The 25,173-nt window shown below is 52.9% G+C and overlaps 1 protein-coding gene across 1 annotated transcript in view; it reads left to right on the plus strand.

Annotated features, from left to right (window-relative positions):
* The window catches only part of ADAMTS2 (ADAM metallopeptidase with thrombospondin type 1 motif 2), a 229,895-nt gene that overhangs the window by 69,561 nt on the left and 135,161 nt on the right, over positions 1-25,173 (plus strand). The window contains exon 3 of the mRNA XM_046000432.1: positions 3,612-3,771. Coding sequence (XP_045856388.1) covers positions 3,612-3,771 — 160 coding nt within the window. The remainder of the gene's footprint in view (positions 1-3,611; positions 3,772-25,173) is intronic.

The raw sequence follows: 25,173 nt of genomic DNA on the forward strand, positions 1-25,173 counted from the left end.
ATACAATGATGGAAGTGAAGAATTCAGTAGAGAGTGTCAATAGAAGACTGGACCATGTAGAAGAAACAGTCAGTGAGCTGGAAGGCAGGTAATTTTAAATTATCCCGTCAGAGGAGCCAGAGAGTGAAAAGGAATGAGGAAAGCCTATGGGGCTTAGAGAGACACCATTAAGAGAAACAGTCTACATATTACTGGAGTCCCAGAAAGAGAAGAGAGGAGAAAGGGGCAGACAGTTTATTTAAAGAAATAATGGCTGAGAAGTTCCTAAACCTGGGGAGAGACTTGGACATCCAAGTTCATGAAGATCACCCCGAAATTTCAATCTAAAAAGATCTTCTCCGAGACACATTATAATAAAACTGTTTAAAATCAAAGACAAAGAGATATTTTCAAAAGCAGCAAGAGAAAAAATTTCTCTCCTACAAGATAGCCCCCATAAAGCTCTCAGTGGATTTCTCAGCAAACATTTTGCTGGCCAAAAGAAACTGGGAGGATATATATTCAGAGTGCTGAAAGGAAAACAAACAAACAAACAAACAAACAAAACACAAACTACCAACAAAGAATACTTTATCTTGCAAACTTGTCCTTCAGAAATGAAGGCACAATACTTTACCAGCCAAACAAGAGCTGAGGAGAGCTCATCTCACTAGACCCACCTTATAAGAAATACTGAGATTTCTTCAAGCTGAAACAAGAGTGTGCTAGTTAGTAACATAAGAGCATGTGAAGGGGCACCTGGATGGCTTAGTCAGTTAAGCGTTTGCCGTGGCTCAGGTCATGATCTCAAGAGTTCTGGGATCAAGTTCCACATTAGGCTCCCTCCTCAGCAATGGGTCTGCTTCTCCCTCCCTCTGTGTGTGTGCTCTCACTCTCGTTCTTTTGCTCTCTCTCCAAAGACTGAAGTCATACCGAGTAACTTTTCTGATTACAATGGTATTAAACTAGAAATCAACAACAGGAGGAAAACTGGAAAATTCATAAATATGTGGAAATTAAACAACACATTCTTGAACAACCAGTGGGTCAAAGAAGAAATCAAAAGGGAAATTGAGAAAATATCTTGAAACAAACAAAAATGGAAACACAGCATACCAGAACTTCTATAATACTGCAAAAGCAGTTCTAAGAAGAAAGTGTATAGTGATAAATACCTATGATAAGAAAGAAAGATCTCAAATAAACAATTGTTTGCAAGAAATGTAAACAGAATATTGAAAAGCTATCTGCACTCCTGTACTCATTACGGCGTTATTCACAGTAGGCATGAGAGCAACCTAAATGTCCATCTGTAGATGACAAGTTGATAAATGTGGTGTGTATATACCTTCATAAAGAAGGAGATCCTGCTATTTGGGACAACATGGATGAAACTGGAGGATGTAATACGAAGTGAGAGAAGCTAGCCACAGAAAGACAAACATAGAATCAAAAATACTCAAACTCAGGGCACCTGGGTGGCTCAGTTGGTTAAGCCTTTGACTCTTGGTTTCAGCTTAGGTCATGATATCCTCATTGTGGGATCATGCCCCTTGTAGGGCTCTCCACTCAGTGGGGAGTCTGCTTGGGATTCTCTCTCTCCCTCTCCTTCTGCCCCTCCCCCCCACCACATTTTCTCTCTCTCTCAAATAAATAAATAAAATATTATTATTATTTTTTAAAGATTTTATTTATTTATTTGACAGACAGATCACAAGTAGGCAAAGAGGCAGGCAGAGAGAGAGGGGGGAAGTAGACTCCCTGCCTAGCAGAGAGCCTGACTTGGGGCCCGATCCCAGGGCCCTGGGATCATGACCCAGGCCAAAGGCAGAGGCTTCAACCCACTGAGCCACTCAGGCGCCCCCAAATAAATCTTTAAATAAGCACTCAAACTCCTAGCAGGTGGAGAATAGAATGGTGGTTGCCGGGGGCTGCGGGGAGGGGAGAATGGGAAGTAATGGTCAAAGGGTACAGAATTTCAGTTACACCAGGTAAGTTTTGGAAATCTGTTATACAGCACAGTGCCTATAGCTAACAAAGTTTTATCACATACTTAAAATTTGCCGAGAGGTCAATACTATATAAAGTGTCCTGACCAGGAAAAATATGGTGGTAAAGGGGGTAAGAGGATACTTTAAGAGGTGGATATGTTTATGCTCTTGACAGTGGTGGTGGTTTCATGAGTGTGTGCTCATTCCCAGACTCATCAAGTTGTATACATTAACTATACACATCTTGTTACATGTCAATCATATCCCAATAAAATGGGTAAACCCACCCCCTGCAAACCCGAGTGGGTCATAAATGTGTGATCTCAAGGAAATACACCTGTAGGTCGACACAGTGGCGGCCCCCAATGTGAGATCATCAGTTTATGGATAAAAGATGGAAAATCAAAAGCATAGGAGCTAGACAGGGCAGTGATGGCTGGCGGACCCAAGGGAGGGTAGGGCTGTGCGCCTGTGATTGAGGGCAGTGGCAGTTGGGGGGGATCTGAGCCAAGTGTTGAAGAGAGAATGGGAGTTTACCCGATGGCCAAGGTGAGGAGGGCCAGCCGTGAGGGCTGTATTGGCAGGATGGAACTGTCCCAACCACGGGGTAAGTTGTGTGAGCCAGAGGCTGGGAGGACAGTGGCAGACTGAGGGCCTTGGCAGCCAGAGTACATATAGAACAGCCAGCAGGGACAGGGGTCCAGTGAGGGCTGTCCAGCAGGGAAAGGCTACGGCCTGTCTTGGGGAGGCAGCAGGTCAGTTGCTGTAGAGTCTGGGCTGGTGCCCAGTGTATAAGAAGGGATAGATGCTGGGGGCACAGGGACTCTTGTCAGCTGCAGGGGTGCATGCTCCATCCGGGGCATCCACTGCTCAGCAGCATGCACTGTGGTTAGCCTGTGTTTTTTTGTTTCTTGTTTTTAATGTTTTGTGACCTCTATGTAGTTATTTTTATTGCTGTTTAAATGGTTTTTTTTTTCTTTTTTAGATTTTATTTATTTGTCAGAGAGAGAGTACAAGCAGCGGGAGTGACAGGCAGAGGAACAAACAGGCTCCTGGCTGAGCAAGGAGCCCGAAGCAGGGCTTGATCCCAGGACCCTGGGATCATGACCTGGGCCAAAGGCAGATGCTTAACCATCTGAGCCACCCAGGCATCCCAGTCAGCCTGTGTTTTGCAAGGGAAACTGGAATTCCAGTTTTGAAACATGAAATGTCATCATGTTGAGTGTTGGGTTTAGAACTTTGAAAATACTGTGTGGGTCAACCTGAACATGTCTGTGGCAGATTCAGTCCCCAGTTGGCAGTTTGGGTCTTTGTCTTGGATTTTGGGCTTCTGGGGGGTCGGTTGGGGATGGCTCAGATAGAGCTTCTTCTCTGATGAGGCTCACCACCATCCAGGGCTCAGAGACTAGAAGAGCTCTGCAGAAGGGACCTCTGGGATCACCTGTCTGTGCCCTCCCTGGCCCAGTTCAAGCCTGCCTAACAGAGGTGCCGGGAAAGATCTTTCTGGTCCTGTTCGTCTGGTGGGAGGTCCCCGAGGACCATCCTTGCTGCTGCCCATCCTTGGTCTGCTGTGCTCTGGGAATTTGAACCTTTTTTTTTTTTTTTTTTTTGAATTTGAACCATTTTGTTTTTGCCCTGCAGGCTGGCCTGATCCGTATGGAGGAGGAGGAGTTCTTCATCGAGCCCCTGGAGAAGGGGCTGGCGGCCAAGGAGGCTGAGCAGGGCCGTGTGCATGTGGTGTATCGCCGGCCACCCACCCCAAGGCCCCCTCCTCTGGGGGGACCACAAGCCCTGGACACAGGTAAGGCTGCTTGGTGAGCCCAACCCCAGTTGTCCCCCTGGGGACCCCAGGCATCCCTTTTGCAGGCCTGGTCTTAGGCCGAAGTTGAGCCCTGCTCTCACTGACCACGTGGAATGGTGGGGGTGCTGCAGAGCCGGGGGGTTGGAGGGGCTCTGCTGTCACTGCACATGGGCCTCAAGCTGGCAGGTCTGGGACCTCCATAGCTGGCAGTGGAGGCTGACCAGGAGCCCCATTCAGCTGCTTGAGGTCCAGCCAGTGTCAGGGAGCAGGGGAAGCACAGAGCAGGCCTTTACCTGGGCCCATGTCCCATACCCATGTCTCTGATCCTGTGCCTGTAAAGAAGATATCTGTTGGCCTCACGTGGTCTCCCTCTTCCTCTGTGCAGACCACCTTCCCTGCAATCACGACTGACCACCCCTCCCTAGCTGCTCACGGAGAAAGGCCCCAAGCTGTCCTCTGGCCCTATTCAGACCCTGATTCCTCTTAGAGACATGTGTCAAAGGGAGGAAGGGGAAGTAAGTGCATGACAAAGACCCCAGAGGTGCCCCCATGGCCTCTGCAGCCTGTGCACAGACTCAAGTGGTTTTTGTTTTTGTTTTTGTTTTTTTCCTTTTGAGACTTAGAACCAAAGTGCACTCTGGGCCCAGGAGCATGGAAGGAGCTTCTGGGTGGGCCTGGTGATAGCTCCTGGCTGCAGCCTCTCAGATCTCAAGCCCAAATCTCCCCCGCATTCTTGGGATCTTGGGTTCCAGGCTGCAGGGAGGCCAGGTTGGGGTCAGACCATGGTCCTAGCCGGCCTCATGGTCCTCGGGCCCCAGGGACCAAATGAGGCTGCCTTGCCTATGCCCAGTCATTAAGGGCTTGTCTCAGCCCTCAGCCTCTGGTGCTGGCCCCCTAGCTGCAGGTGGCTAGGGCAGGTGACAGCAGCAGGGCCTGGAGGCCTGGGTCTTGGGTCAGGCTCGCCTGCATGTTGGCTGAGAACCCCAGAGGTCCCCTCAGACCAGCCCAGCCATGCTGTGATTTGTTGGGGCACTCCCATCACCCCAAACAGCTCTGGCTCATTTATTTTAGGTCTCTCGATCTGACTTCCCAGCTTGACAGATAAATTGGGTGCAGGCCAGCAGGGCATCATTCTAATTTCAAGGAGTGGTGTCAGATACTTTTGCACAGAAATTGTTCCGTCAGGAAGCCCAGCGCTGTCTAGAGCCGATCAATACTTTGGCAGACCCTTTCTCCCAGGTGATGAATTGCCCATCTGCCAGGCCTTCCTCAGCCTCAGCCTTCCTGCCTCTTTCCTACACTTGGGCTTCTCCGCAGGGGGAGGAATGGAGAGTCACCAAGTAGGGTGAGGATAGGGGTGAAAGTGGGGCAGTGGAGGTGCTCCAGACCAGGGGTCAGGCCCACACTGGCTGGCTGTCCTCAGGCACATTTGGGCCTCTGGCTTCTGCCTTCTCTGTCCAGTGGGATTAGAAAGGCCTGTGTCTCAGAGAGCTGAAGGCTTGCCACCTTGAGCCTTGGGCTTGGTGCTTCTGGGTCCCACTTAGGCTAGGTGAAGTGGCATCTGCCAACAGGGGCTTCCAGGTGCCCGCGACTGTCTCTGATCCCAAATTCCATGTGGTGCCTCTCCTGAAGATGGCAGCCCTCCCCCGTGGCTGTGCTGGCCTTGCCTTATTACCTGGGATTTTGTTGGTCTTTTGGGACATTCTGTTAAACCCATCCTCCCCTCCCTCTGCCATCCACCTATTGCTGGTGAGAGCTTGGAACGCAGAATGCAGGAAAGGAGTTTCAGACTCCGAATAACCTCCGAAAAACTCAGAAAGGAGTTTCAGACTCCGAATAACCAGTGGCCTTAAAGGATGTTGAGGTGCCTGGGTGGCTCAGTCAGTTAAGTGTCTGACTCTTGATCTCTGCTCAGGTCTTGATCTCAGGGTTGTGGGTTTAAGCCCCATGTTGGGCTCCATGCTGAGTGTGGAGCTTACTTTGAATAAAAAGAAGTAGATGGCACACAGGTTGGAGACTGAGGTGCTGGAAGGTGGTGCGGTGTGGTGAAGGTATTCGGGATTGGGCTCTGGGCCTCAGGCCTGGGCCGCGGGTGTGTAGCCTCCAGGCTGTGGGCTCTGAGTGGTAGGGCCAGGCCGCAGGCCCAGGGTCTGGGGCCAAGGCCCCTTTCTGTGATGTCTGTGCCCAGTGTCAGCACGACCCTGTGTAGGTGACTTGGTCACCCAAGAGTACATTTCTCCCTTGATGTCCCTTCCCACCCAGCTCTGGGCTGAGGCCTACTCACTGGTTGAAGGGGGTCCAAACATATTATGCTGGGGCTGGGCTGAGGGCCCATAGTGACCTCAGATGGGTCCAGCTTTCCGTTAGCCTGGGCCTTATCAGGGCCCAGAGTGAAGCCAGGAGATATGTAGAAGCAGTGTCCTTGGCTGGGCCTGTTTGCTCTGTGCTGGGCCCAGAACCCTAGGATGTGTGTGTGCGTGTGTGTGTGTGTGTGCGTGTGTGTGTGTGCCAGAAATTCCTTTTCTTTAGTGAATTCTGATGGGCACCCTGATAGATCACTGTGGCTGTGGCTGAAATGAGCAGGAGGCATGGACTTGAGGCTTCCTCCTCCCTCCCCAAAGGCAACTCCTGGAAGAGGGTTTGAAACCCCTGTGATGGGCAGTGTGTAGGATGGGTCCTCTGCGGAGGGGGAAACATCTGTTCTGGACCTTCCGGGCTGGGAGGTGGGCTTCTGGCTGGGTGTGGGGTTGCATGTAGGGGTGCCTGGTGGGGGTTTGTGGGTGTGTCCCACATGGTCCAAGATGCATTGTCCTATTTTCCTTGAGCAACCAACGCCTTCCTGGAATGATCTCGGGGGTCCACCTAGCCTCAAAGAATTGTTATCACTCATAGTCTCCATCATCAGGCCAGTTGCTAGGTTGCAGACTGCCCCAGGGAAGTGGATGGGAAACAAATGTGTTCACATGTCTTCACAGACTCAGGCCTGCGCCCAATGTGTGCACAGAGCAGTGTAGTGTATAATAGTGTTGTCCTTGGGCCACAGGTTAAGGTTTCAGGGTGGGCAAAGGGTTGAGGATGAGGAGGGGACACCTTTTCTCTCCTCATGGCCCTACAGATGTCCAGAAATGTCTCTGCTCCACTCTGCTGGACCCAGGAGCCCAGCCAGGACAAGAGGGCAGAGCTGAGGTGAGGGGACGAGGGTGGCGTTTTGGGGATAAGTGGTTGAGGCATTTCCAGACCTCCTCCATGCCAGGCCTCTCTCAGGTTACACTGGGTCCCATTGTCTGTCCCCACTCGGAGTTAACCCTATCTATATCCAGGGCAATATGGTGCTGGGGGACCAGGTACCATCAGCCTTCCTGGTGTGTGTGTGTGTGTGTGTGTGTGTGTGCAGGTGTGTGTTTGCACTTGCACACATACATGAACAGGGCCCCACTTGGAGTGCTGGTCCTGTGCCTGAGCCCTGGCCTGGCTGCCATCTGTCAACCCTGTCTGCGGTGGTTGAGGGGGAGCCAGGGCCGGCCGGTGTGGGGAGAGGAGTCCCAGTCTGGGCCGGAAGCCCTGCCTTGTACTTGCACCAGGGACCCTGGCATGTCACAGCCTCCTACTCTCTGGCTATTGCGACGTCTTACCACCAGCTGGCTCACTGAAGACAGCTGCAGTGTATTATTCTGTCACAGTTCTGGAAGGCAGAAGTCTGAAATGAGTTTCACTGGGCAGAGGTCAAGTGTGGGCAGGGCTGTGCTCCTTCTGGAGGCTATAGGGGAATCTGTTCTGGCCTCTCCCAGCTTCTGGTGGCTGCTTGTGGCCACATCACTCCAGTCTCTGTCTGTTGGTCACACTGCATCTTCCTTGTGTGTGACCCTCCCTCAGCCTCTTGCTCACAAGAACGCATGTGATTGTATCCAGGGCCCATCCAGATAATCCAGAACTATCTCCTCCAATCTCAAGACCTGTGATCTAATCACATCTGAAGAGTCCTTTTTTGGTCCCATAAGGTAACATTCTCAGGTCCCAGGAAGGACCTGACACCTTTGGGGACCACCAATCAGCTCAACTCGGAAGTGACCCAGCCCACCCATGTGCAGCTGGCTGTGCTGTGAATGGGATGCGCATCTGTGGAGGTGTGGGCGCCCCTTGCTCCTTCTCCGGGGACAGGGCTCAGGTGCAGCTCAGGAAGGGCCCCTTCCCTCTGCCTCTGCTAAGGCCCTCATCAGTTTCAGCCAGACTGTGGGGCCTGGAGAGCCTGGGCCATGGTGTGGTTGGGCTGGCCCCAAGATGGCATGCACAGAGCTGGCCTGGCTGCAGACACAAAGGGCCTGGCTGTGTGCAGGAGCCTGCAGGTCCCCACGGCGAGCTGGGCACGTGGTCTCCCTGCTAGACACATGGTGCCACTGCCAGACAGTCGTGCCATCCCAAGAGCCACAAACTCCAAGGCTGGCAGGATGCAGTGGGCCATTCCAGCAAGGACGGTGGCAAGGCTAAGTGCTTGGCCTGACTTTTACCTCCCTCCTTTGGACATAAACAATGGGAGTAGAGAATGTGTCTCTACTGAAAAGAAAACAGCGGGAGTGTGGTGGGCACAGGGCCGGCCAGAAGCCTTGTCCAGGGGGCAGCCCCTCCTCGGCTCCCCCGACCATGACTTGGTGGGAGTATGGGGCTGGGGCAGTGATCCTCTCACGGTCAAGAGCATCCAGACAGTTCCCAGAACTTTTATGGGAACCCTCATGATTTTGAAATGTTGCTTTACAATTCTAAAAAGCACCATATGAGCCAAATACAACATGGCCCCATTGGCCACCTGTGCTTAGGAGAGGCAGAGGCGGAAGTGCTGTAGTGGGGGCTGCACTTCTAGGCCCCCTGAAGCCCGAGGGCATGGCTGTGGGGGGGTGGGGCTCTGTGCTCCTGCTAGGGGGGTATTTCCTGTCCCACAGAACCTCCCTATGGGCCACTGTGCCCTCCCGCCCTGCCTTGCACTGGGGCATGGGTAAAGGAAGAGAAGTCAGGCAGCTCAGTGCCCATGACCTTGGCTGCCTCCTCCTCGGAAATAGATCGTGCCAAGCCTCTGCCCGCTGCTGTCAGGCTGCGGCATCCTCCCTGGCAGGCAGAGGAGGCATGCCGCCCCCAGGAGTGCTCTGCCCTGCCTCTGCCAAGGGAGACCAGTGAGAGAGAGCTGATGGGGTGCTGGCACTGTGTGCTGCTCCGTGTAGCTCCTCCACGTGGCCAGCCTGCAAGTCTCTAGATCCGGCAGCCCAGAGTCTTTCCTCTGCTGACCCACTGCACATTTCTGTCCATCCCGAGACACTGGCTTGAGCCAGGTAAGAGTTTTCCAGGCTTCTGAGGAGTCGGGAAGGAGCTGTCCCAGGAGTGAAGCTGGAGGTAGGCATGCAGGGCCAGGAGCCAGGGGGCCAGAGCTGATGCTGGGACCTGCAACCTGGAATGTTCCAGAGGGTGGATGGTGTCCCGCAGGCAGTGGGCAGCCCTGGTTGGAAAGGGGCCCGAGAGGGAGTTCTGTGTCACAGCCAGCCCACGGTGGTCCAGGCTGGAGGCAGGGAGTCCAGGGGGCCGGAGAGAGAGTGGAGTCCTATCAGGACAGGCCACGGACGGGAGGTGGGCAAGGCTCCACTTAAAGGCAGGTACCTCATCAGGTCTACCTCGGAGATGCAGCAGGTGTGAGGTATAGGGGAGAGGCTGAGGTCTGCAGAGGGTGTGGAGGGGGTGCTAACTGGCTGGAGGCCAGCTTGGGGAGGCTTTCCTCTCCATAGCTGTTGACGTCCACCTCAGTTTCCTGTGACAGCCAAGACACATTACCACAAACACAGTGGCTTAAAACAACACAGGTTTATTCTCTTACAGTTCTGGAGGCCAGAAATCTGAAACAGACCTAAAGGGGCTAAAATCAAGGTGTCAGCAAGGCTGGTTCCCTCTGGAAGCTCAGTGGGAGGGAAGATCTCTTTCTGGCCTCTCTCATCTTCTGGTGGTCACTGACATCCCTTGGCTGATGACCGTATCACTCTAGTCTCTGTTCCCGCGGTCACACTTTCCTCCTCTGTAGTCCAGTCTCTCTCTGTGTCCCTCTTATGAGGACACTTGTGATTACTCCTAAGTTAAGGACAGGTTGAGTCCCTTGAGCCATAAAGGCAACACTCACAGGGTCTGGGGTTGAGGCTGTGGACATCTGGGGGCCGTGATTCAGTCTTTACGGTATCTAAGTGTTGAAGCCGGGGGTTCTGTCCAAGTGGGGAGGGAGGCCCTTGGTTGGCTTTGCACCCTGAGCCCCGGCCTGTCTTGTGTCTGGGAGCTTCTCTCTGTGTCCCTGAACTGCTCACTGGAGCCCTGTAGCTAGGCCTAGCCTTCTCAGGTGGTGACCTGGGGGCTCTCACACCGGATTTGGCTCCATGCCCCACCCAGCCAGCTCAGAGGTGCAGCAAAAGTCTGGGTGCCTTGGTGCTCCATTCCTGGGGCCCTGTCAGTTCCTCCTCATTCCGCCCCTGGGCTGTGCCTACAGCTCAGGGACCATAGGAAACCCAAGGACAAGCGTTTGGTTGTGAAACTCAAGGCAGCTGGCCCGGCTCTGTGCTCTGGGAGGCGTGTTTCAGAGCTGAGAGCACCCTTGGCAGAGGCCTCAGCACTCCTGTCGCTCCGTGGCCGGCCCCCTGGCCGGCTGGAGGAGATGCCAGCGCGGTGACGTGGCCTCATGCCGGAGGGGTGGGCGGGGGCTGGCGCTGGGGATGGCCGAGGCTGCACATTCTCCTAGGCCTGGAGTTGTCTGGGGTCAGACTTGGGAGGGTGCCCGGAGCTGTCAGCGAGCAGGGGCACTTTCTGCCTGGGGTCCGCAGACAGGGGCCCTGTCCGGTGGGTTATGAGGGGAGGCATGACCACGGTCAAAACTTGCCAGATGTGCTCCCCATCCCCCACCCCTCCCACCCCTGCTGCCAAGGAAAGCCCACGTGCTCAGCTACTCTCCTCAGACATAAATTTAGCTGTCTCTGTGTCTCTGGCCTGCTCTCCTCCCTCACTGTCTCCTCCTGAGTTTCTTGGGATCTTGTTCAGGGGTGGAGCTGGCAAAGCAAATTTGGCCCAAGAGAGACCTGATCTTCGCTGGGGCATCCGGAACAGATGATGAGTGCTACTCATCATGAGTGGGGACACCGGTTTGGCTCTGGCCTGGGTGTAACCCTCACTCAGATGTAAGAGACGGTTCTAAGAAGAGCCAGGCGGAGGTCAAGTGTACCTCCCTGGGCATTGTGCTCAACCCCGTGGTGCCTCAGTTTACTCATCTGTAAAACAGGTGTAATGGCACAAGGAGAAGGGATGGTGGGAGTTGGACAAACCCATCCTCATCTCGTCCCCTGCGTGGCGCCTGGTCCGTGCTTGCTGTCACCCATTTAGCCATCCGTGTGATTCGGACTCTGAGGTCCTCTGCCCTCATTGCCCCTGCTCTGTGGCTCTCTGTTCCACAGACACAATCAACTGATGCTCCTTTCCTTCCCTTATTTTTGTGTTGCCAATGTCCCCCAAAGAGCTTTTCCTTGGGATGTGGTAACCATGCCTGCTTTGCACATAACATGCGGATGGGGAGTGAAGCCGTGTCTGCTCTGGCTGCGTCTGGAGTTTAATTAGTGAGAGCAGTGTGTCTGGTTGTCCCCTCCACTGTAGGCTCTGCGTGGCCTGCTCTCTGCAGGTCCTCAGCACAGCAGACTGGGATGTTTCTGGAAGAGACGTGATGTCTCCAGGGGCAACTTAACATGTCCGTGGCGTTTGTGCTTCTGATGTACCAGCCGGCCTGCCAGGGGTGGGAGCAGCTGGGCCTGAGTATCCCTGAGGACCCTGATGGGGCTCTGTCTACACCTCAGGTACCTCCCTGGGACGATTATGAAGAAGACATTCCTGTGTTCTGTGTCCACACAACGAGGGTCAAAGAGACAGGGTCCTAGGACACAGGCCTCTTGAGGATGCCGAGGGGCCCCACGGCCAGTGAGAAGTGCTGGTTCCCAGCCTTGGGGGGGGATGGGGCTGCAGAGATAGCTCCAGCAATGTCCAAAGGGGACCGAAGGCCCTGCCCCAGAAGCAGAAACTGGGTCTGGGCCTGGGGTCTGAACTCTGCTGCTTTGTACCAGCTAGAGACCCCTGATCACAGGCCCTGTGTCCTCTCAGAAATCTCCATAGGGCAGCAGACACTTCAGTCAGCTCCATGCCTGAAGTGTTTTCTAGAAAAATGTCCAATTTTCCTTGACCCATTTCTCTTTGAAATTATACCAAGCAGTGCTGTGCACTTGGCCCTGAAGGAACTCAGAGCTGGGAAAAGGTCACCCAATTAGGGGGAAATGTTGGTGTCTGTCTCTCTCCCTCCCAAGCTCAGGCTCCCCCTCTCCCTTGCACGTGCACACATCCTTACCTGTGTCTGAAACGTTGGCTGCCTTCTGGGGTCTGGGCTCAGTGCTGGGGTATGGGCTTCCTCTGGAGCTCTGTGGCTAGACTACCTCCTGGGGACGTCCAGGCAGGGTGAGCTGCACATCTGCTACAAGGTTGGGGCCCAGGTGAGAGGCTGCACAGGGTTTGGAGGAGTCTGGGGCCAGGACTGGGTGGAGGAGATGGCCTTGGAGCAGGGCTGGCTCAGGGACGTGGTGCTATGGCTTGGGCTGGGGACAGACCAGGCACCTGGTGATGCTCCCCGGTCATGGTGGGAACAAAAGGAATGACAGCAGTACTCCTGAGATGGGACACTGAGACATAGAGGGCATTTGTTCTTTCATTCATTCATTCATTCATTCATTCATTCCCATTCTTATGTGCACCCACCTTGTGTCTGGGGCTAGGTTGGGTGCTGGGGATATACATCAGGGAATGAGCTTGCCAGCCAGGGGACGACACAGTGAGCAGAGGGGTAAATCTGTGCACAGGGTAAAATCTGGGGCCGGAGTGATGTGAGAGAGGGCAGGTGAGGGTGGGAGCTACTCCAGGTGGGAAGCAAGGCTGACCTGGCTGCCCTTGGGAAGGCGGCTCCAGATAGATGGGGCAGCAGGTACAGAAGCACTTGATGCTGGGCCCGGGGAGGTGGGGAGAGCCAGGTCAGGGGAGTTGTGGTGCGAGGTGGGCCATATTCTCCCAGCAGGATGGTGGGGGATAGTGGGGACACAGCTGAGGTGTGGATCCTGGGGGAGGAGAAGTAGCTCAGGAGACCCAGCCAGTACAGAAGTCAGAACAGGGGCCGTTCTTCTGACTTCTGAGCCCCGCCCCTCAGCACAAGGGGGTTTCCTGAAACAGATGGTGCCAGTCACAGGCCAACCATTTGGCTTCCAGACTCTAGGGGTTGGGGCAGGGACCCCAGACACAGCCTCACTGGTAGGCAGGCTCCGGGTTGCCCTGGGAGCTCCTCTCCCAGATGCAGAGGCCCTGCTCTGTGGGACAGGGTTGCGGGACATGGCGTGCGGCCCAGGATCCTTGTGGATGTTCATGTACCCTTGCCCCTCTGACAGGCCGGGCTTCTCTTTCCCACTCTGCCACTGTGGGGAGGGGTCGTGGACCTGCTGGGGTGAGTGGGAGCTTGTGAGGGTGTGTGGGGCAGGCTGTGCACCCATCGGCACTTTAAGGTGGCCGTAACATGTGTGCATGCCCTTAGTGCAACCTCTCTTGCTAGGTCTCTTATTAGGGACCTCCTGGCAGGGGCCTTGGCGTCCTTTCCTGTCAGTGATCCTGCAGGCCACAGCCCGAGCCATCCCAGATGCCCGAAACCCTGCCTCTGAGAACTTGCTGAGTGGCTGAAATAATCATGGAATCCAAGCACACGACAGTCTCACGGCTGTCGGGGCAGAGCTAGGCTGGTTTCCCACGGCAGCCCCCCAGTGTCTCCAGTTCCTCACCAGTACAGGGGGCTTTGCCCACTGATATTTCACTGATCCAGCAGGGGAGCCTTACTTTGGGCCTTACTTTGTGCTTCTCTGAAGAGGAAGCACAAAGTGAGGATGAGTGATCGCCCCCACATTTGATTACTTGGTATGTCTCCTCTTCCTGTTTAAGTCCTTGGCCTGTTCATCTCCTGGGGTCTTATGTATTGAGATAAGCCCTTTATCTGCTTATCGACTTTCTGTCATTATTTGATACAAGGCTTTTTCCCAGGCTCCAGTTCCCCTTTTCTATTTGGTATTATGGGTGTCCGTTGCACAAAGGCCAGCCCTCCCAGAGCCCAAGTCTGGGAGTGATTCTTCTCCTGCCCCTGGAGCTGTGCTGTGGCTCAGGGACACACATTTTTCGAGGGCCTCCGGGAGGTGGGGCTCACCCATGCAGACGTTGCCCAGAGCACTGCAGGCATAGCATCTCAGGGATCTGTTTAATGACCCCGTTGTACCTATTTTAGATGAGGAACTGAGGCAGTGGCGGCCACGCTGTTAAGTTGCAGAGCCCCGTGTGTGGTGGGAGGAGCAGTCTGGTCACCAGGGCTGCCTGGCTCCCTGTGCAGCATCTCCTCCGTAGCCACTAGAGCTTCCCACCTGCAGGCTGGCCCTTCTGGGGACGCATATGCAGCAACGGAGGCCCCAGTGAGGGCGTGCAGCAGTATCTTGGGTCACTACGCATACTAGCTATAGAGAGAATCTTTGGCTTGCTGCAGAATTCCCATCATCAAGAGGATTGCCTGGCTCACGGTCGGTGCTTACATGTCCGTGAAAAGAAGGAAGGAATATGGTCTTGGAAGATGGCCGCACGGTCCTTATTCCTGGGGAAGCAGTTGCGCCTGGTTGGTGTCTGAGGGCTTGCCACGGAACTTACACTCCTGGTGGTGGGTTCTTGGTGTTGTGCCGGTGGAACTGGAATGTTGCTGGGGCTGCGGGCCCCCTGGGATGGGCCTTTCCTGCTGTCCTGGGGAGACTCCGCTGGGGGCAGCAGTGGCCCCAGGCCTCGCTGCCCTCAGCAAACTCTGGCTGCTGTCCCTGTGCCATTGTCCTTGTACATCAAGTGCCCTGTGGAAACCATATCCCTCCTTCACTTACTCATTCATTCAATTCATTCACCAGATCTCTACAGATGGCCCACACAGGGCCCGGCACTGGGCCAGGCGGGACGATGCTGGGAACCAGACAGACCTAGCCCCCTCCCAACCCCTGCCTCCACCCTCCTACAACTTGTGGTGACCCGGTCAGTCCCCAAAGGCCTGCACGGTTAGAAATATTGGGAAATGCTGTGAACTGACCACGGTAACTGGGGGTTGGAGCCACATCTGAAAGTGTGGGTTACAGTTCACTGGGGAAGAATAGGGTGGAGGCGGCAGGGCTGAGTGTCCTGAGGGGAGTGGACGTGGCCTGTTCGGGGGAGGTGTGACAGGAAAGGCCCGAGGGGTAGATGGAGGTGGGTCTTGTGGCTCAGTCTTGGAGTGGGGGTGGTGCCCTGCTCTAAGTGGAGAAACAGTGTGGCCTGGCTCTTTGGAGGAGGCCACCGGTTTGGCCCAGGGGGAGACTGTGGCCTGGACCCAGGTGGTAGGGAAATAGAGAGCATGCACTGTGGAGTTCTAGAACTGCAAGGATGTTGGGGGTCCTGGCATGTCATCACTGTGGTGGTCAGAGGGGAACGCTGCCCCCAGGAAAGAAGCGCATTCCCATCCAGGCTTGCCCCCAGGTCAGGGAGGAGCCAGCACGCTGCTCCTAGCCAGGCCCCCACCCTGGCCTGCACACTCAGCCAGCTGGCGCTTGCCAGAATCATCTCTTTGCTGGGGCCCAGGCCTGGGAGGTATCTGTGTGTTTGAGCTTTTTATTTTAAGGCTTCTATCCAGGGCTCTCTGGACTCGTGTTTTGGACGGGTTAAAACGCCATCTGCAGATTTCTAGCTGGAAGTTTCTTTGGTGACTTCAGGGACTCGGGCATGTGCCATGGGAGCTGGTGTTCCCCCCGATCCTTAGTGCTTCGACAGTTCAGAGGATGGGGCAGCACCAGCCAGGTGTGAGCGGATGGTGCTCTGGGCCAGTGAAGAACTTGGGAGAACAAAGAGCTGGGACACTAGGCCAGTCTGGGGGGGCAAATGACCAAGGATCACCCTAAGACCCCAGAGCACAAGCCCGAGTCCCCATTGGGACGCAGGTGTTTGAGTTGAGTGAAGTTCAGTTGAGGTTATTTGGGTTTGGGGCTGAAAGGGGCTCAGGTTGTAGACAAGGGGAGAGGTGGCCTGCTAGACCCCCCCTGTGCAGCTCGGAGCCACAGGCTAGAGTTTGTGCATGGGGTGTAGGAATCCGCACCCAGGGCCTAGGCTCAGGAGGTACAGAAGCTTGGACCCCTAGACCGGTCTTAGCCCCTAGGACAGGAGCTCGTGTCCCTGCAACCTTGCCCAGATCCTGGGGGTTAGGTGTCCACTGAGTGCAATGAGGGGTGCGTCTCTACAGGGTGGGCTGGATGGGCAGCCTAGGCAGAGGTAGGCTGCCGTGGGGGCACAGGCCAATTTGGGGTCAGCTGTAGGAGGACTTCCGATTTCTCCGGAGAATCCAAAAACTGATTTTATGTAAAACCTCTTAATTTTTCCAGTGTTGGCAGTTAAGTCAAAATTTTCAAAGACTGTATGGGCCAAGCAGGTCCCTGGTGGCAGTTGGTGTGAGAGGGTAATGGGGTCGCTTCGGTACGCAGGAACCCGAGCCCATAGTGTTCCCATGGTGACTGGGACCGAGCTCCCAGTGCAGCCAGTGCTGTCTCAGAGTTGAAATGTACTTCAGAGGGATTTTTATTTTCATTTCGGGAACGTCACATGAGACCATTCCAGTGGTTTCTTTTCTGTGAGGAGAGATCTGCGGTTGTCGTGTTTTTCTTGGAGGCCTTTGGGGGAGCCCATCTGCAGAGCATTAGAGGGGGTGTGGCAGGAGCAGGCTCCATCTAGGCCTCCAGACAGAATGTGGGCGGCATGGCTGTTTGGTTGGGATCAGCCCCCAAACTCCCAGAAATGGCCTCCTTCCCGACCAAGCACTCGGGCAGCCTGACCCACTGGTCAGGGCTGGACGGAGAGACCCTGTGGTTGTCACATCTGGCTCTGCATTCCAGGGCCCTGAGGTTCTGCTTCCCTGATGTGATGGTCCATCCTTAAGGCCCTTGTAGCTTGGGGAGCAAATGATCAATTGTAGGTTCAAGAGGCTTGTGGTCAGATGACCGTGTTCCTTTGTTCTGGGCGATATCCCAAAAGCTACTTACATTCTTGGCTTTCATCACCAGTAGGACAAAACAGGACCTGGATTTGTCTCAGGGCCTTAGACTGAGAGGGGCTCGGGGTCTTCAAGCCCAGAAGAGTTCAGCAGTGCAGGACCCTCTTTGAATCACCTCAGAAAACTCAGTTTGAGCCATGGTGAGGAAGACCTGAGCCCCTCTTTCTTGGTGTCTCTTGCCTGGAACATTTGGGTGCTCCCTAAGGGCTGTGGCTGCCCAGGAAGTCAAGGGAGCCAGGGGACTCAGTATGGCCCTGGTTTGCTGGTCCCTGCTCTGGCCCAGCCTCAGTTTCCTTATTTGTAAAACTGAGGGCATTAGACTAAAGCCAGGCCTCATCCAGAGGCTCCTGGGCTGTGTTCCCACCCCTCACTCTCCGCTGTATGTCACTCACAGGGTGTCTTCAAAAACTGTGACTACATGCTTAAAAGTCGGGAGTTTTTGCGTTAAAATCTTAGTTTCCAGTTTCTCAGAAAAATCAGGAGGAATGGACACTTTGGACCTGTTCCTTAAAGCCAGTATTTAGTGGGTGGGTGGAGCACACAGTCCCTTCTCCCCACTGTTTCTTGCCTGGCCCACCTACTCATTCTTGCCCTGCCTGGCCTGGTTCGCAATGGGGTGAGGTTCTGAGTCTGGTGGGTGGTTATACCTGTACAGACTCTTTTTGTTTCTCTCTCTTTCACACACACACTGCACACACACATGTGTGCATATAAACACAGACCAGACACATCTGTGTCTTCATGGAATGAGCCATGGGACATTAAAGAGTTTCCCTGGGTTGGGTGTCAGGACACCAGTGTCTGGCTTGTCTTTGAGTTGAGCGAAGTTCAGTTGAGGTTATTTGGATTGGGGGCTTAACAAGTCCTACTCCCCTGGGCCTGGGAGGTGGCCTCAGGCTTATAGAGCTCCATGGGTCACTCTGATGCTATGACACTTTTCGGTGGGTCCAAGGACCCTTTGGGTACCTATGGTCCAAGAGAGAAATCACAAGACCAAACAACATGGGACCTCGGGGTTTGCTGTGCTCTGGGCCAATGTGGCTGCTGGGACCTTCAATCTGGGTACGAGGTACCTGTGCTCCCACCTGAAGGGGCTTAACTGTTGCCCCTTGAAAGGAGGTAGGTGGACCCTACTTCCACAGTCTTAGGGGATGGCCTCAGGGCTTTGCTGACCTCCTTTTGAGCCAGGTCCCCAGCTTGATTGCAGAAGAAGGGACAAAAGGGATTCTCAGGCTGAATGGCAGAAGGGTCTGAGCTCACCAGTGGAGGGACACAAGGAAGATGGAGGATAATGTTGATCTAAATCCAGTCTACTCACAGGCAGAGGCCACATCAGCTGCATCAGCCCTGCTCCCTCTCTCCAGCTTCAGACCCACACCCTGAACTGCTCTCTGGAGGAACAGGTGGCTGTGGTGCTCAGGTCTTGGGTTAGACCCCCAGGCCCAAATCCAGGCCCCAGTTCTGAGCCAGCAAACAGATCCCTTGTGGTGGCCTGCTTCATCTCTCTGAGTTACTGCAGATTCTAGATCAGGAGGGGGCGGGGGCAGGGCGCTGCAGGCCTGGCAGAGACTGGGTGCACACCAGCCCAATTCAAGTTTGAACCTCCCAGGTTCCCACTCCTGCCCCACTTCAGTAACTGGCCTTGGCATCACTGATCCCTGAAGGAGGGTGTACTGGGCTGTTATCTTAAGCTTCCCCTCCCCCATCTAGAGCTGATCTGAGGACTAGCTCATCTAATTCTACCCTTAAAATGCCTAAAAATGGCACTATCACCACTCCCACCCCTGACTTACTTGCTAGCTCAGTTGCCATGGATGCAAGGATTCAGTTTCCGGTGTCAGAGTTGATTCATTCACTCATTCACCCATCCATCTATCCATCCACCCAACCCTCTGTCTGTCCATCCCTCTGTCCATGCATCCATCCATGAATCCATGCATCTATTCGTCCATCCATGCATCCATCTTTCCATACATACATCCAACAAGTGTTTGCCAGTGCCCTGTTGCCAGCCCTGTGCTGGGCATTGAGCATGCCCGATTTGGTCTCTTCCCCTGAGGAGTCCCTACTATGGGGAGAGGCAGACAAGAGGACGAACCATGACAAGTGCTGCTAAGAGTAGGACTGCTCTAGCCAGGCCCCATGGCTCTGGGGCTCCAGGGACAAAGGCAGGGCATGCTGACTCAGAGCACAGACTCTGAGGTCCTGCTACCTGGATATACCCTGGCTTCTCCCTCTGCTTCTTTGTGCCCATGTCCTTAACAGAAAAGCAGAGATAAGGGTTTTCCACCTGGTAGGGTTCTGGGGAGGATTAGACCCCGTCAAAACTGGGAAGAGCCCTATGTGGGCCTATGGTGTGCTTGGTAATGAGGTACTGTCATGAGTGGATGGGGAAGTCCCGCCTTGGGTCTCCCCATGACTGCTTCCATCCCAGCAGCTCCCCCATGGCAACCCCCAGGGGCCACAGCCTAGAGGCACTGCAGGTGCCCTTCAGTCGCCTGATTGATGCTGGGCCACATGATGTGGAAACGAAGGCTTCCTGAGAGAATCCTCAGGGTGTGTGCACCTCCGGCTCCTTCCCAGCGGTTGCTGCTCACACCACATTTATTCAGCTGGGCTACTTTCTGGTGCCCTAGGGTCTAGGTGGGGCAGCCCGGGACCAGACCACTTTGCCCTCTTGCCTCGCCAGGTCAGGTGTGGGAAGCAGACGCAACGTGGGGCAGTGGTCTTGAAGTGGAGGGGGCCAGTGAGGTCTTGGGTATGGTCATCAATTCCTCCTGCTGCACTGGGGCAGCCATCCTGGAAGAGGTGGTATGGGATGGTTCTGAGAGATGGCTATAGGACCTCTCCTTAGAGCTGGTTCTATGCACCTGGGGCTGGACGGTGAGAACTGGCCATCCCACGCATTGTCAGACACCGTTGTGTGCTAGTATTTAAGAAGATTTGTATGCAAGTATGGATATTCAGCTTGCCCTGAGAGGTCAGGCAGAACCCTTGGCAGCACCCATCCCACGCTGTTCTCCCTTGTGGCCCCAGTGTGTGGAGGGGCTCTGGGTGGGAGGACATGTGCTTCTCTCCCAATCCCCACCATCTCAGCTGACTCCTCAGCCTGGAGCCTGGGGCTTGGGATCCTTCATCATCGTGCCCTGTTTTCTTTCTTTGAGCCAAAATCCATTTCTCTGCATTCTTAGTGCTATGGCAGGTGGTCTAGGACAGCCAGGCAGAGAGGGTCTGTGACAGAGTTTGTGCAACCCGGTGGCCTAGAGGGTATTCTTCATTTGAACCCCCCAGGCTGGCTTCACTCATTTCCGTTTCCCCTGGGTTCCTATAAGCATGTGGGGTGCTGCCCTTGGCCTTTTATTATTTTTCCGACATATAATTCACATAACATAAGATTCACCGTTTAAACCTCTTTAAAATCTATAATCCAGTGGTTTTTAGAATATTTACAATGTGGTATAACCATCAGCACGATTTAGTTCCAGGACGTTTTCATTCCCCCTCCCCCAAAAAACCAGAAACCCAGTCTGTACTCGCTATATCAGTCACTCCCCATTCACCCTCCCCTCAGCCCCTGGCAGCTACAAATCCACTTCCTGTCTCTGTGGATCTGCCTATTTTGGACACTAGGTATAAGTGAAATCACATAGTTTGTGGGCTTCGGGGTCTGGCATTACCCCTAGTCTTTTAAAATAAGCTGTCTTGCTGGCACGCAGGCTCATGGCTCACCCACGTGGCCATGTTGAGTGGTTCTCTCCTTCCCTGTTGGCGGGCCTGACCCCTCATCAGGTCTCTGAGGCTCTTACCCGGCCCCCAGCTCTGCGGGGCCATGCCGCATATTCTAGAACCTGTGCCACACACCTGTGCCTCTGACCGCACTCTTCAGACTACTGGCTCAGGCCTCTTGCCTCCTCCTGCTGACTTGTCTGTGGCCACAACCACTTCTCTCTTGGTTCCAGGTCCCTTCTAGAAGCAGAGATGAAGGGGCTTTATTTATTTCTTTAGAAAACATTTAGTTTGAGGTCCTGTCACACGTGCTCCCTAGGCCTGTCCCTCCGAAGGGAGTCAGGGAGGGTTGCAGTGTCTGTGTGTGTATGAGTGGAATGTACCTGGAGAAATGAATATAAAATTCTACTACTATTCCTGAATGGTACAAATGCTGTGACTGCTACAAGTCTGCGAAGTAGCCCTCAGTGGCAGAGGGAGGGCCCTGCTGGGACTGGCCGAGTTCAGAGGCAGCTGCATCTCCTCTGCCCGCTGCCATCACCAGATACAGAGGGGGCAGCGGTGTGCCTTTGTGAAGCCCAGGGTCATAACACAATAGGGAGCAGTGGGGACTATGGTAAAAAAAAAAATCTAGTACATAAAAACAGAACTACCCCTACAATCCAGTAATTGCACTACAAAATACAAAATACAGAATATGAAAATGTGAGATGCAAAAATACAAAAGTACTCCTTCAAAGGGATACGGGCACCCCTATGTTCATAGCAGCATTATTTATGATAGCAAAATTATGGAAGTCAGCCCAAGTGTCCATCAACTGATGAATGAATAAAGAAGAAGGGGTATATGTATATAATGGAATATTAGCCATCAAAAAGAATGGAGTCGGGGCGCCTGGGTGGCTCAGTGGGTTAAGCCGCTGCCTTCGGCTCGGGTCATGATCTCAGGGTCCTGGGATCGGGCCCCGCGTTGGGCTCTCTGCTCAGCGGAGAGCCTGCTTCCCTTCCTCTCTCTCTGCCTGCCTCTCTTGTGATTTCTCTCTGGTCAAATAAATAAAATCTTAAAAAAAAAAAAAAAAAGAATGGAGTCTTGGGGTGCCTGAGTGGCTCAGTCAGTTAAGTGTCTGCCTTTGGCTCAGTTCATGATCTCGGAGTCCTGGGATCGAGCCCCTCATTAGGCTTCCTGCTGTGCAGGGAGTCTGCTTCTCCCTCTGCCTGCTGCCTCCCGTGCTTGTGTGCATGCATATGCTCTCTCTCTCTCTCTCTCTTGTTCTATCTCAAATAAATAAAATCTTAAAAAAAGAATGGAGTTTTGCCATTGGCAACAAGGATGGAGCTAGAGAGTATTATGCTAAGTGAAATAAGTCAGAGGAAGACAAATACCATATGATTTCACTAATGTGTAGAATGTGCAAACAAAACAAATGAGCAAAGGAAAAAAAATGAGGGAGAGAGAGACAAACCGAGACACAGACTCTTAACTATAGAGAACAAAGTGATGGTTACTAGAAGGGAAGTGGATGGGGGAATGGGTGGAATAGGTGATGGGGATTAAGGAGTACACAGAGCATGATGAAAAAAATAAAAGAAATAAGAGAAAATAGGGGTACCTGGGTGGCTCAGTAGGTTAAAGCCTCTGTCTTCAGCTCAGGTCATGATCTCAGGGTCCAGGGATCGAGCCCCACATCGGGCTCTCTGCTCAGCAGGAAGCCTGCTTCCTCCTCTCTCTCTCTGCCTGCCTCTGTGCCTACTTGTGATCTGTCTGTCAAATAAATAAATAAAATCTTTAAAAAAAATAAAAGAAAATAAAGTTGGCCATAAAGTTTACAATTCCAGCACAAGCTTCCAATGACAGGTGGCCTCCCCCACTCTCCCAAAGGGGGCTCAGTGCACTTGACACTGAAGTGTTACTCGGGTTTCCCTCCAAGATGGCATGCTAGCTTCTCTCCAGAGAAGCTCTAAATGGGGGAAACGTTAGAATCTGAGAAATAACAACACAACCCCTCACCCCAAGAGAGAAAGTAACAAAACAAAACATGGGAACCCGTTTCGGAGACTGAACTGGTGCTCATGTTCAGATTTGGAACTGGTATGGGCTTGCGTGCATGCGTATGTGCATGCATGTATGTGTATATGCCCCTGTGTGTGTGTGTGTGTGTGTGTGTGTGTGTGTATTCATCGGTGTGCATGTGTCCACAGGCTGCAGCCAGTGCTGGGCTAGCCAGCACAGCCATGAAAGCACGGGTTAGAGAAAAGGGATGCCATTTTTATAAGAAAAGTTAAAAAGGAGTACAGGGAAACAAAAAATAGAAGAGAGAGAAAAATTGAAATAATAGATTAAGATAGAATCAAGTCCAAATTTATATCAATAATCAGAGCAAATGTGAATAGATTGAATTCCCCAGTTCACAGACAGATGTTGGCATAGTAGATCAGCCAAACCAGACCCAAAAGCACAAGCCAGCCATGTACTGTCACCAGAGGTACAACGAAAGCGTAAATGGAAGAAAAGTTGGACAGGAAAAGTATGGAAACCAGAAATACCGAGCAGACAGCCAAAGGCAAACCATCACCGGGACATCAGTCTCAGACCCCGCAGACTCAAGGTGTCAGGTCACCATCTAATGAGAATGGCTTCATTTCCCCAGGATGACAGAGCACCTCTAAAGGGTCACTCTTTCATTCAGTGTAACAGCCTCAACGTATTTGGTGTAAACTTTGTTAGAAATAGAGAAACCGACAAATCTATCATCATTTTGTGAGATTTCAGCCATTTTTTCCAATTAGTGTTGGATTAAGTAGACAAAACTCAGCAAAGACAAAGAAGTTTCTGAGTAACAGCCAATGAGCCTTATTTGAGGGACATAAATAAATTCTGTGTCTGAAAAGTAGAGGGATTTCATTCTTCCTGAGCACATTTCCAACACAGATATTGATTGGTAAGTACAAGTCTCACAAACGTTAAATGAGTAGTTCTAATGTAGGTCCCATTCCCTCACCGTCATGCCTTTCAGCTGGAAATTAGCAACCTTCCTGACAAAAACCTCCACCACTGGGAAATTTTTAAAAAATAAAACTCTAAAGCAGTTTGTGGACCCAATAAGAAATAATAATGAAACTATAAAAACACTTAAATCTGAGTGATTAAAAAAAGCCCTAAGTGTCAAAACTTGGGTGGAAATTTATATTCAAAAAGAGAAAGGCTGCAAATTAAAGAAATAAATCTCCAGTGTAAGAGGAGAGAAAAAGGCAAATTTACCCAAAGGAAAGTAGAAGGGAAAAAAGTAAGAGAATGAGATCTGAATGAGTGAAGTGGGAAATCTCTCAGTTCCCCTCAGTTTAATGGGGTGGTAGAGGTGACTCAGTGGGAAGGACCATTCTGGCTCTGGGTGGGAACTGAGTCTCAGTCCCAGGCCTGGCTCATGGGACCCAGGGCCACCTCTGCACATGCTGTCTGTCACTGGGCTGTCTTCTCCCCTATGAACACTTGTGTTCCTGCTTATGTGTGGACAGCTGTTTCCATTACTGGCTACAAACCAAAGAGAATTGCTGGATCCTATGGTAGCTCTGTTTAACCTCTTGAGGAAGTGCCCGTCTGTTTTGCAAAGTGTCCTGGGCATGATGCACCCCTCCCCTCCCCACCAACCACCCTGGAGGATCAGAGCTGGTTACCATCCACAGAGCAGTCTGACGTCTGCATATGTATTGTGGTCAGCTCGCTCTGAGTTCTCAAACTGCATCCCCAGGGCTCCAGTGCAGACACCTGAGAAGGCCTTTCTGCTTGTTCCCTGTCAGCAAAGACCAGCCTCTCTGTCTCCTAGTTTCTTTCCCAATTCAGGACTAGATGTTCTCAAACCCTAGCCTATATATTTTATCCAGAAATTAGGGGGGCAGGGGAGGGGGTTTGAGCTCTGCTTCTTTTGGCTGGAGAATAATTTCCACATTGGTCCTGTGCCGGAGTGGATCCCTCAGTGGCAGAAATATAATTCTTGAGGCTTTTGGGGGATAAGAAACTCAAACCCTCCCTGGTTGGCAAGCTTCTTCAAACTTTTCTTCCAGTATCACGTGGCTGTCATTTTCACATATGCATCTCTCAGGGACACGGAGAGACGAACTGCATTTATGGGTGGGAAAACAGAAGGTTCAGAGATGGCACAACGAGAAGCTGGAGGAGCTGGGACTTGAACTCATGCTGGTGTGAGGCAGAACGTGGACTCTTTCCGCTACACTAGCCCCAGGTACTTCCTGAGCCTCTCTGAGGGATGAACAAGAGGACAAGCAGATGAGGTCTTTGCTTCTTCCCTTGGGATCCCTAGATGACTCCAGGGCTCTCCTGTCCAGTCAGCTACGGTCACACTGGCAGAAGCCACTGGGGAAGAAGGCAGAATGGAAGGTGCCTGGGTGCCAGCTCTACAGCTGTCCCAATACGAGCAGAGGCTGTCTCCATGAGGGAATTTGTGTGGTGAGGAAGAGCACACTTGTTTCACCAACAGTTCACGCTCTCC

The sequence above is a fragment of the Meles meles genome, chromosome 3 (genome assembly GCF_922984935.1).
Source record: "Meles meles chromosome 3, mMelMel3.1 paternal haplotype, whole genome shotgun sequence".
Classification (NCBI taxonomy): domain Eukaryota; kingdom Metazoa; phylum Chordata; class Mammalia; order Carnivora; family Mustelidae; genus Meles; species Meles meles.